This window comes from Rousettus aegyptiacus, unplaced genomic scaffold (assembly GCF_014176215.1).
Source record: "Rousettus aegyptiacus isolate mRouAeg1 unplaced genomic scaffold, mRouAeg1.p scaffold_m13_p_3, whole genome shotgun sequence".
NCBI lineage: Eukaryota > Metazoa > Chordata > Mammalia > Chiroptera > Pteropodidae > Rousettus > Rousettus aegyptiacus.
In genome coordinates this window covers 122,961,841-122,974,265 of record NW_023416306.1, presented here as the reverse complement: position 1 = coordinate 122,974,265, position 12,425 = coordinate 122,961,841, and the positions used below count along the sequence as shown (strand labels likewise).

Sequence of the window (12,425 nt, the reverse complement as noted above, 5' to 3'; positions counted from 1 at the left end):
GTGGCCCAGCATTGTCCCAGGTTTCTGACTTGAGGGGTAAGAGAACTGAGGAGGAGCAGGTTTGGGGTGGAGTACAGGTCACCTGAGTTTGGGATTTGTAAGTATCTAGGGGCTGACGTCTGAGAGGCAGCCGGAAATGTGGTCTAGACACAGAGAGATCTGGGCTGGAAGACTCGGGGCACAGGGGCCTCGGCACCGCAGAAATCATGGGAATGGGTGAAACTCTCCAGAAACAGCCCATCATGAGAAGAGGCAGCGAAAGACACAGGAGGAGGCCAGAGAGCCCAGGAAGGGCCCTGAGGAACAAGGAAAGAGGAGGAAAAGGGGAAGCATGGTGTCACCACTCTGACCTGGCTGACCCAGAGTGCGGAGCGTGCCTTCCAGCCTAGAAAGCAGCTAGGAAGGAAACTCATGTCATTCCATGTTACATGTAAGTTCTTCAAGCCATTTCTGTGGCTGATGCCAATAGACCACCCCCCACCACCTCCACCACCCAGAGAAGATGCCGTTCTCTCTCACCTGAGCATGTGGGATGGGAGGATTGGGCACACTCCTAGGAACATATCACTTCCAAAGGATCAGTGCTCCTGAGGCCGTTGCCTCATTCCTGAGCTTCCCATGGCTTAGGAACACCTCGATTTCCGTGTGTGTGTGTGGCAGTGGGGGCGGGGGGGGGCAATGGGGCGTGGAGTGGGGAGTGGCATTTCCCAGGAAAGGTGTGGGAGGTGGGCCTGCCCCCAGAGAGTGGTCTGAGTTGGGAGGCTCCTGGCCCCTGAAAAGGAACCACACTGGGGAGGTCACATGAGAGCTGGTCACGTTGTTTGCATGGATCGCGTTTGTATAAATGCTGCAAAGTTAGCTCTTCCTTGGTTTTAAAGCACTGACTTGTGGGTAGAAGAATGTGAGGAAGAAGGGAGGGACCAAACGGGTGTAACTTATGTGGAACCGAGTAAACTTTAGTGTGTTTACTTACCAGGCTGGGTTTCAGCTGCAGGGCCCTAAATGACTAGCAGCATTGCTGGTAGAGCACCAAGCCCAGTGACGTGTGGGTGGCCTCGAGAGTCGGGGGCCAAGGAGCCCGTTGTGTTTACTCCAGAAGCGGAGCCAACATTTGGTTTCATATGTCCTAATACTGCATACAATTTAATACTGCTGAAACAAACCCACGGAACAAATCTCAAATGAGTGCTGGGAGAGCCTGTGCAACCATTAAGTAGATGGTCACAACGCAGAGTTCAGGATTATTTTCAGGTCCAGACTCATTTAATTAACACGTAGTTCAAGTAAAATTCCCAGGTCCTGGCTCCGCTGAAGCCCTGGCCTTTGAGACTCTCTGTGTGGTATTTGGTGGGTTGTTGACCTCTTTGGGCTTGAGTTTGGAGATCAGTAAAGCAAAACGACCTGGCTGACCTCAGCTGCTACACCCAGCTGGATTCCCACCAGAACACGTCTACTTTTACCTGCGTCATAAGTGTCTCATTTGGAATATCTTTCTGTAACTGTAAGAACTTTGACAAACGAGTAGACAATCTTCAAGAACTCTTTCAGCAATAAAATCCTGTAATGGCCAATTCTTGATAAATTGGGATATCCTGTTAATTATTTCAGCTTTATGAGATTGGCAATAAATATTTTCAATAGCAGACCTGAGGTAGGAAATGGTAGCCCATGGCAACAAGGATGTGTAGAATGTTGGTGTGTGTGTGTGTGTCCATGTGTTTGTGTATGAGGCTTCTGTTCACCTATTTGCAGGGGTGTCTATCTAAGTGTGGCATTGCCTGCCACATTATTCTTCCATTCTCTCTCTCTCTCTGTCTTTCTCTCAAATCCTGCCCATCCCATGTCAAATTTCAGCAAGCTTCTATTCTTAACTACTTGTCAAGAATTAAAGCAACTCAAATCACTTAGGGAGTTATGATTGATAGCCACCAACTTTATTTATATATGTAACTTTGATTCAGTGCAACAATTTATATTACTAATGGATTAATAGATATGCTCCTCAACAAACTTTGCTCTAATCTACTACTGAAACCCTGAAATGTGTTTTTTTTACTTCTTTTTTTAAATTCTCCTAACATCTTGTTGTGAAAATTTTATGTGTGTCATCAAGTTGAAGGAACTTAACAGGGAGCATCTGTCCCACCCTGTAGATTCTTGCATGAACATTTATCAGATTTGTTGTATCAAATGTCTATTCATCTTTCAATTCTCAACCCTTCTTATATTTTGAAGCATTTTAAGTTGCATACATCAATACCTGTCCTCCTAAATATTTCAGTATGTGTATTGTTAAGAGATCCGCGTTTACTTAGTTCTTTGTGTAAAATCTCCAGACAATGAAATGCACAAATTTAAGTCTGTATTCTCTGAGGTTTGAAGAGTACTTAACAACTATGCAACCCAAACTCCATCAAGATACGGAATGCCACCATTGCTCCAGAACACCCCCTTATTCACCTACCCAGTCCCTCTTGGGCCCTACCTACCCCCAGAGGCAAATACTGTTCTGATTTTCCCCACTGTACTTTGGTTTTAAAGAGACTCATACAGAATGTATTATTTGTGTAAAGCTTCTTTGACTAAGCCTAATGCTTTAGAGATTCACTCAAGTTCTTGCTTCTATCAGTAGTTGACTCTTTTCGTTGGTGAGTAGTATTCCATTGTGTGAGTCAACACACGACTCACAGTTTTATTTCTTTCTCTTTTTAAATTTTATTTTCATATTAATAGATATCTAGTCTATTTCCAGTTTTTGGCCATTATGAAAACTGGAGCTCATCTCAGCTCTGTTCTTGGGGAACTCGGAGGCCTGGGGCCAGTTTTCTCCAGGAAGTGACACTGACGGCCTCTCAGGCTTCATCCGGATGTGGGATGCTGGGCTAGTGAGTGTTTGGATGCAGGAGTTTTCCTAGGCGCTGCTTAATGTCTTCATGTGAATGCTTTCCAGAGGGTATCCTGTAGGGGTGCCCTGTTGATACAAACCACTGATGCATGAGCAGAGAGGTGCACGTATACACATGAACTCATGCAGCTATAGGTCAGCGATTGGCTGGGTTAGTAGAAATACTGTAATGATTAGAAGAGGCTTTCCTTTTTGGTAACCTAGCACTGTACCAGCCATAAACATAGTAGATGTTTAGCAAGTGTTTATTGAGTAAATGAACGAATGAATGAATGAACAGACAGACAGACAAATGAATGAACAAACCGTTACAGGAGACTTAGATGTGGGGTCTGGGCGGAAGAGTAAATGTAGCCAGTGCATGATGCAGATCGCATGCCTGAAGGAGGGAGAGGAACAGATCATGGGACCCAGTGATGATAGCTGCAGTGTAAGCGTATGGCAGTCACCTTGTCTTTATCTTGAGCAGCACTCAGGTACCACTGATAAATTCTGGAGAGTGAGACTGCCCACTTCCTAGTGTGTGAATTATTAGGCATGTGTCTTAGTCAGCTTGGGCAGCCATAACAACATACCAAAGACTGGTGCTTATACAGCAGACTTTTATTTTCTCACAGTTTTGCATCAAGGTTTTGGCAGGTTTGTCTGGTGAGGACTTCTCCCCTTGGGTGCAGATAGCTGTGCTCTCACTGTGTACTCACATGGCTTTCAGAGCAGCAGGTGGAGAGAATGTATCTATGAGCTCTGTGGTATGTTTTCTTGTAAGGGCACTAATCCTATTAGATCAGGGCCTTACAACTTTATTTAACCTCAATTACCTCTTAAAGACCCTATCTTCAAATAGTGTTAGACTGGGAGTAGGGCTTCAACATAGGAATTTTGGAGGGGACACAATTCAGTACATTGCAGCATGGTTCTGCCTAAAGATGTGCACACCAGCGCTGAGCCAAGCATACCAATTACATGTTGGGAACTGAGCTCGGCAGCTACATCTGTACTTCCACATTTCCCACAGTGCTTGCTGACCAGTGTGATAAGACTATGATAATGCTGTCATAAAAACACTTCTATAGCATTTTGCAAAGTGCTTTCAAGTACACAGTCTAATTTAACCTCCCAGCAACCCTGTAAGTTAGGTATTACTGTACTCATTTTGTGGATGAAAAAAGAGGCACGAGAAGTTAAGTGTCTGACCCAGAGCTCCATAATCCATCAGTGGTAAACCCAATCCTCCTGCTCTAACTCTTATAGACAGCACTCAGATCCTCCCTTTAAAGCCACTCATGGATTTCCTTGTCACTCTCAGACTTTCAGTTTTTAAGGTTTATTTAAGAGGCTTTGGGAATACTGTTGCCTTTAAATGAAGCAGCGATCACCTCATAAGCAAAACTTAGGTAAAAGTTTTCCTAACAAAGGAACTGACCTAGCAGACAGAAAGAAATCCTCCTGAGTGCAATCGTCTAATAATCTGTTTTGTTTTTCAAGTGCTGGAATTAAGCCTATCTTATTGTGTTGGTCAGTACAACAGGGTTTGGATTCCTGATCCCGAAGAAGTTTGGAAATCTGCTGAAATTGCAAAGGACTACAGAGTTGGTGACAAAGTCCTGCAGCTCCTCTTGGAGGATGGAACGGTGAGGAGCCTTGCTGGCCACAGCTACCGTGATGTGTAGAGGGGTAACTGGGATATGTGGAGCAGGGGACGATGGTCCCTGCAGGAGCAGACCAGGGGAGGGCATGTGAGAAGGCACCCAAATGGCCCTTTGGCGCTATAGATCCATGTGTTTGTGCCACTTCCCCTTCTCTCCACACCATGCTTCCCTAATAAAGGCAGAAAGTGCTTTACCTCAACCGACCCTCTCTCTGTAACGAGATGCAGTAAACAGATCTGTGCTCGTGCTGTATTTAAGGGATTCAGCACTGTTGGGAGAATGCTGAAAGGTGATTAGCCACTTTGGTTTCATGGGTCTTAGCACAGAGACTGGGCAAAGCCCAGATACTTGGGAGTAGTTTGTCCCCACGGCATAAAATGGCAGAGGAAACCATCAGGATGGGGAGAGGAAGAGAACTAGAGGAGAGATAGAAAGTAGAAAGAGAGAGGGAGGTGTGAGAGATGGACGGAAGGAGAGCAAGTCAGGCCATGGATGGATAGAAGCATGTGAGAATGGGGACCCTCAAGGCGCATGACAGGGTGATTAGGGAAGTGACGAGATGGGACAAGAAGACAGGAATGCGTTGTGTGACGTTATGGGGGACCACTGTCCGTACAGGTATGGTGAGGGAGAGGCGAAGGGCGAGCAGAAAGATTGGCAGTTGTTCTTGCAGCAGAGCGTGCCAGGAAGGAGTTCCCCTCAAAGGCTCGGTGTGTCTTCTGATTACCAGCCTCTGCAGATTTCGTCTTTGCTTTGAGTATCCGTCATGAGTTGTCCTTTTGCCACATGGCACTAACGAGAGCCCACTGGATCTATAGCTAGGGTGACCTTACCTTTTTAGACTCAAGTATCTGGATACAGAGCTAGACAGAGAATTTGTGATTCATCTTGAGGCTAGAGGAATACCATAAGAATATTAAAATGCTGGAATTTTCAAAGCACGTAAGTAGTGCCTGTAGAGACAGGACACAGTATTTCCAATCAGACTATCCTAGAGTTGTGAGTCATTTCCTGAGATTTTGGGAAGGGAGGCAAACATAGTGGTTAAGGGCACATCCTCTAGAATCAGGCAGTCTGGATTCAAATCCTACTATAGCCACTCACTCAGTCTGTGACGGTGAGCCCCTCAGTTTCCTCATATTTGTAAAGTGGAGTTAATAACAGTATGACCTCACAGGAAGGGTTGCTGAAGATCAAACGAGATAATGCAGGTGTACGTGTGCAAATGCAAGAGAGACACAGCGAGAGGAGGCTGGTTTCCATTCAGCCTTTCCTTTCCACGTGTAACGCCGTGCAGCATTTGTTGAATGCTTCCTGTGCACAGTCGAGGTTCTGATTAGGGGTCAGATGGCTTTCAGAGAAAACCGAAGACAGCAGTGGCAGTGGCAGTTCGCTGCTTTAATAGGGCTTCAGGTGACAACGTTCCTGGCCCTGAACCAGCTGCCCAGAGGAGGAAGAGAGAGGCAGGCAAGATGGCAGGCAGCCAGACCACTCTGTACCTTAACCCTTTGTCTGTACCACTAAGGACAAAGCCTGCTTTGTATAGAAAAACGGCATCTGACTCCGACTGTCAGTCTGATGGTCTTCGCGTGTTCTCCCCCTCCCCCAGACTGTCTGTCCTGTTTGTCTTTCTCTTTCCTTGTTTCTTTCACATATAACACACACACGCTGAACGAGAAAAGGAGGCCATTAATTTAAAACAGATAACAGAACAACTCAGGCAGGGAATGTAAACATTATGTACGAGCAGCATTTTTCTTGATTTTACTCTCAAAATAAAAGTGTATAGGTGAAGAATATTCTACTTCGGGCAGGTCCACAAATATATAATTGCCAGCTGCTACGAGGATTTATGTCCATTTGTCCTGGACTGTCCCGAGCTGTTCTCCTTATGCACAACACACCAAGCAACCAACAAATCAACAGACCAAACCCCTGTCAGCATTGATAGGAAGCATCACAATGTAGGCTTCAGAGCCAGCCAGACCCAAATTCACTGTGTGACCTTGGACAAGGAGCTTCACCTCTCTGAACCTGTCTCCTTAACTGGTTGTTAGAGTAATCGTGTCCTCCTTGAAAGGCGGTTGTGAAAATTAAATGAAACAACCAGTGCCGAGTGCTTGGCATGGGGTCTATACAGTGGGCACTTGCTAAGAGGCAGCTGAATCACATTGTGGAGCTGGTGTTAGACTAGGTATGGAAGGAAGGCATCCTGGGAAGGTAGAAGGAAAGCAAGCTTGCCAGGTAACTTAAGTCACTGCCCCAAGCTGTGAAATGAAAGCGAAGGAAGTAAGAAGAGATGGTCATAAGGTCTCATGATGCTCTGACATTTGGAAGGCCCTGTTGTCTGTGGAAGGGATGTCACGAGACATGCTAACCTGGTCCTGCTCAGGCAGCTACTTTAGGAATACTCGGTGAAATCTGGCAGAAGAGAGACCATCCTGGACAACTCAGCCCAGGGCTGAGGATGACAGGAGCAGGCAGCGCTGCAGGGGGAACTGTGAGCCCTCAGGAACATGGGCGGCGGCAGATAGGCGTCACCTACACTGGTAGCCTCTCTCAGAGACCACCACCTGCATGAGCCCCTTCAGACACTTCTCGTCACGAAATATGTCAACCTCCAACAGAGATTTGGCAGCCTTAGAGGTTCAGAGGTCCTTAGGTCATCATGTCATTTTAGCAACAAAATTCTGTTTTCAAATCAAAACTTCCATGCCGTCTATACCATATATAAGTGGGGCTCCCTGTCACACCTCTAGGGACCTCTGATCTGGTCCAGCCAGTCTTTTCACGGATGAGAGGCATGAGGCCCAGAGAGGGTGAGTGACTCATCCTAGGACACACAGCTAATGTCCTGGTCCCCAGCTCTCAGCTTTTAAAAGTCAACCATGAAGATTATTTTCTCATTGCTATACGTAAGTTTGGCTTTCAGAGTGCCAGGGATCAGTCCAGAGTGCAGATAGGACAGGAGATAGTGGTTCAGCGGAAACACCCAAAATCTTTTTTTTTCTAGAACTTTATTTTTGTCCACAGGAGCTGGACTACCGCATCAGTCCAGAGTCTCTGCCTCCGCTCCGGAATCCTGACATCCTCGTGGGTGAGAACGACCTCACGGCCCTCAGCTACCTCCATGAGCCCGCGGTGCTCCACAATCTCAGAATCCGCTTTGCAGAATCCAGACTCATTTACACGTACAGTGGTAAGGAGAGAGATTCTGGGAGAGCAGGAAAGGCACTGAAATGTGACGCTTGCTGTCTAGAGCATCCTGATTACGTTTTATATTACATTATAATCTTGACTCCGTCAAACTATATAATTACACCTAAACGTTTGCCCAATTTCCGTCTAAAAGGTATAGACATTTGATCTTAGAGATGTTTTTCTTTGTTTTTGTTTGTTTGTTTGTTTAATAAAAGGAAGTGTCTATGTAGGGAGAATTTTCAACAAGAACTAAGATTGGACTACCAAGAAAAATATATGTGGATCAAGCTTATGTTTAAGTTTCTCATTGGATTTGATACATTTATTACTTACTTTGGACAATGATATTGTCATTATATTTACACTGAAAATTGCAAAAGCTTCTCAGTTTACAACAATCTCATCCGTCATCTCAGCTAACCCTCAGAATTGGCATTGGCAGGGAACCGATATTCAAAGCATTAAGTGGCCCGCCCAAAGTCACACAAAAGGTTTAATTTAAGTAGCAGAGTTGGGGTTCCTCAAAAGAACCTGGAGAAATGGGTGACAGTAAGAATCTTATCACTGCATCTAACATCTGTCCTCAGGAATCATCTTGGTGGCCATGAATCCTTACAAGCAGTTGCCGATATACGGAGATGCCATTATCCACGCCTACAGTGGCCAGAACATGGGTGATATGGACCCACATATATTCGCCGTGGCAGAAGAGGCATACAAGCAGATGGCCAGGTAGCCTCCTGCCAGGCGGGGCTTTCTCTTCCTCTCCCAGTGCTCCTGCACTTGCTGGGTCTTCACTGTGAGGGGGAGACATCTGGTTTGGTTTTATTAAAAGCACTCATCAGACCAGAGGGGGCACTTGGTAGAGGAGATGAACTATACCAAGTAGCAAATGACTGTTATATGTAATGGACCTGTCTAAACCGAGTTTCCTGGGTTTGTTCCTTCCAGGTAGTCAAAAGTCAGTCCTATCAATCTAGGAATAGTGGACACTTCTCTTGCAGTTCTTTAGTTTGGAGGAATATTGATTTATTCTCCCCTGTGAGATGTTTAAGCTTTTTTACGGATCCAAGGCAGCAGAGTCTAATGGTAGATGAGCATGGGTTTTAGCTGTAGGAGATTTGGGGTTTTATCCTAGTTTTGCTACTTGTTTTTTATATGGCCTTGTAGAGTCTTGTTTTGCTAGCAAATATTTATTAAAAGCCTCCAGCGCCATGCACACATTCCTGTACATCATCTTGGGTGCCCTCAGAATAGCCCATGATGAAGATGCCTGGGCAGTAAACTGAGATTTGAGAGTCGTCTGCCCAAGGTCACCCAGCAGGTACAAGGCCGATCTGGGATTTGCACTTAGATTTTTTGACTCCATGTGTAGTTTCTTTTTCCCATAATTGTCGTCTTCTGGCTTCAGTCCCTCATCTAAAAAGTACGAAGAATAAAAATATCTTGGTAGATCTTTGCACAGTTTGCAAAAGAACTTTCACAAATAGTGGTCTCCTTTGAGTATTGCAACGCCCTGACGAAGCCAGTTGAGCCATCATCAGTGCCCTCGTTTCTCAGATGGAATCCCGAAGTGAGGGACCTCATTCTTTATCACATAACCCCAGGCATAGTCCCCAGTCTACCTCACTTTCAGTGTTCTCATCTGGGAGTTAGATGCTCGGAGATTACCCATGATAAGCTTCACTGCTTGTAAGCAGGAAAAAATAATGGTGGTTTAAATAAGGTGGACATGTGTGGTTCTCTCCTGCAGAGAAGTCCAGGCCCAGTGTGGCACTTCTACCAAGTCATTAGGGACCTGATTACTTCCAGCTCCCCATCCCTGGGGTGGGACTCTTATCCTCAGGGCCAAGCCGATACTTAGCCATCTCCTCCATATTCTAGGTGACAGAGTATCCCAGGGGAAGATCATGCCCCTCCTGGTTGAGGAGACTTCCAGAAGCCCCCACAGAGCACTTCTGTTCATAGCTCATTGGCTAGGACCATCTCCCATGGCCATGACTAGCTGCAGGGGAGACTGGGATAGTTAGTCTTTAATATGGGCAATAATGTGCCCAGTAAAAATTGGGGCATAGTTCCTAGGAAGGAAGGGGAAGACGAATGTTAGGTAGAGAATAAATAACCATTACCTTGGTTTCTGCTGCAGCAAGTTTCCTTCCAGTCCTAAAAACCCGTGGTTCTGGGACTTGTCCTGGCTCCCTGCAGGTCTCCAGGGCGACTGCATCATTAGAGTCCCTGGCTCAGAGCCTGAAGGGCCAGGGCCACTCCTGGGCATCAGCAGCATGAGCTCTTTGGCGCTGCAGGCCTGAGCTAGATTCAAGCTTGAAGAGCCTGTTTTCTCCGGAGGTCTGGCTGTCGAACTGTAATAGCAGAACCAACCTAAGCCAGGCTCATGGAGTCAGGAGTCAGGAGAGCCTGGTGTTAATAACCCAGCCCCATTCTACCTGGCTGAGGGATACTGGGGGTGCCATTTGCCACAGAGTCTTAGCTTCCTCTTTTGGATCAAGAGCTCTGTCATTCAGACCCTCTCCATTGTTCACAAGGGAGGCTGTGTGCTCTGTGTCCTGGATCAAGTAAGTTACTTTACCTCTCTGAGTCTCTGTTTTACTCATCTGTAAAATGGATAAAGATGGCATAGGATTTTCGTGAGGCTTACATGAGAATCCCTGCAAAGTATTCACAGAGCCCTTGGCACATAAGTGGTGCTAGATACATAAGATGGCATTATAGTAAAGTTCTACCATCATAATCTTATGACATGAAAAGTTTAATGCATTTTTTAAAATCTCTAAATTATGTAACAGCGTTTTGGCTTACAGAACACAGATGTTCTCAAGCACATTTTGAATAATTTCTCTCCAAATAATGTCTTTAAAATGTATTTTATATTTAAGTGGGAATATGCAGAAAGGAGTTGATAGAGGCCTGAAACTGCTTCCTTTAGAGGCCTGTTTGCAAAGCGGGCCCATGGCTGTCCTCTGAGAACTGGGATTTCAGGAAGGTGCTCACCATTTCCTGATAAGAGTGGCTTCTTGTACCTGAGCTTAAACTGTTGGTGTAAACACTGTGATTTGTGCCTCACATCTGCTTTTCTCTGGGCATCTGGAATTTTGGTATCCCCTAGACAGCAGGGGAAGCCTACATAACCAGCCACCCCTCCCCACCAAAAAAAAAACAAAAAACAAAAAACAAAAAAAAAAAAAAACAACCCTGGGCACTGAGTCTCTAATGAGCTTCCCCGATAGACAATATTTCCTATGTGTTGTCACTTTTCAATGCTAGAGGAATTAAGCGCATCCTGTGTGACTGACCCCACTGGGAAAGGACTCGGGAAGTTTACGCCCAGCTTCCTTGGCACTCAGCCCCATGTGCCTTTTCCCTTTGTTGATTTGCTTTGTATTCTTTTGGCGTAATAAATCTCAGCCATGAGTGTGACTAAATGCTGGATCATTGAATTGGTCTTGGGGACTGTCAACACAGAAGACATAGCAAGAAGCAAAATTGTGTGTTCAGCATGATCCCACAGGAAAAAAGACTAGAAGGAAATTCACTGGAAGGCTGCGAACAGTTACTTTAGAGTGATGAGACAAAGTCTGCCTTCTTCCAGCTTGTCTGCATTTTTCTTAATGAGTGTATAGCCTTTTTTAATAGGAAAAAATGAACATTAAAAAAACTTTTGTTTCCTTTAGAAACAATAAAAATCAGTCAATAATTGTAAGCGGGGAGTCGGGTGCTGGAAAGACAGTGTCTGCTCGCTATGCCATGAGGTATTTTGCCACTGTCAGCAAGTCGAGCAGTAAAGCCCATGTGGAGGACAAGGTTCTGGCATCAAACCCCATAACTGAGGTGCGTAGCCGGTGGTGGGTGGGGAGCGGGCTCGGAGGCAGTGGCATGTGATGGTGGAGAGGTGTGTTGGTTTGTGTGTGTGTTGTCCTGGCTAACTGTAGTTCCCACCCTTTAAAGATCAAAGAAGTGAGGATGGGAAGGAGCCTGGAAGGCTGGTATCCAGTGGGATTTGAAGAAGGTTGGGGCAGAGATTGCTGCTTCCAAGGCTCTCTTCTTTCACCTTCTGGGCTAGAAATTCTGCTATCAGATTTCAGGAGTCCCCTGTTTACATTACATCCTGTGGGAAATTTCCTCAACCACAGACTGAGACCGGTGGAGTTCTCCAGCCAACAGGCTACCAGCTTTCTCATGTGCTTATTGTTAAATATTCAGAAACTTTTGTGCAAGCTATCATTAAACCTATGGTAGTTTAAAATCAGTCTTGGTGGGAGTATTTACACCTTACAGATTGGCAAATGCCACGTATCAGGGCTCTTCTTCCTCCCCTGCAGCTAATTCATCAGCAAAACATTGACAGTCAGAGAGGTATGGGCAAGACCAGCCATGATGGCACCCAGGGGTAAGGAGGCAGCCCTCGAGGAAGAAAGGACATCCGAAAGGCTCAGGGGAGGGCCCACAGGCTAGCTCTGGCTGCCTCACAAAATGAGAAGAGGATCGATTTGGATTTATTTGAAAGTATAGCAAGTAATTAAGAGCATTAGATTCCTAGACATCCTGTCCCTATTTTCTCAAATCAAAATCCTCAGTGAATATTTATTAGACCACCTATCTTGTTTCAGCCACTATGCCAAGTAATATGGGAAGTAATGGAAAAGAATAAGACC

The 12,425-nt window shown here is 45.6% G+C and overlaps 1 protein-coding gene across 3 annotated transcripts in view; it reads left to right on the top strand.

Moving 5' to 3' along the window:
* Positions 1 to 12,425, top strand: part of MYO5C (myosin VC) — an 85,085-nt gene that overhangs the window by 6,404 nt on the left and 66,256 nt on the right. For all 3 annotated transcript variants that reach the window (XR_001599155.2, XM_016162688.2, XM_016162689.2), the window contains exons 2-5: positions 4,426 to 4,536; positions 7,588 to 7,753; positions 8,343 to 8,487; positions 11,445 to 11,601. Coding sequence is in view for 2 of the 3 variants with exons in the window: in XM_016162688.2 (XP_016018174.2) it covers positions 4,426 to 4,536; positions 7,588 to 7,753; positions 8,343 to 8,487; positions 11,445 to 11,601 (579 nt within the window). In the remaining variant the exon portion in view is untranslated. The remainder of the gene's footprint in view (positions 1 to 4,425; positions 4,537 to 7,587; positions 7,754 to 8,342; positions 8,488 to 11,444; positions 11,602 to 12,425) is intronic.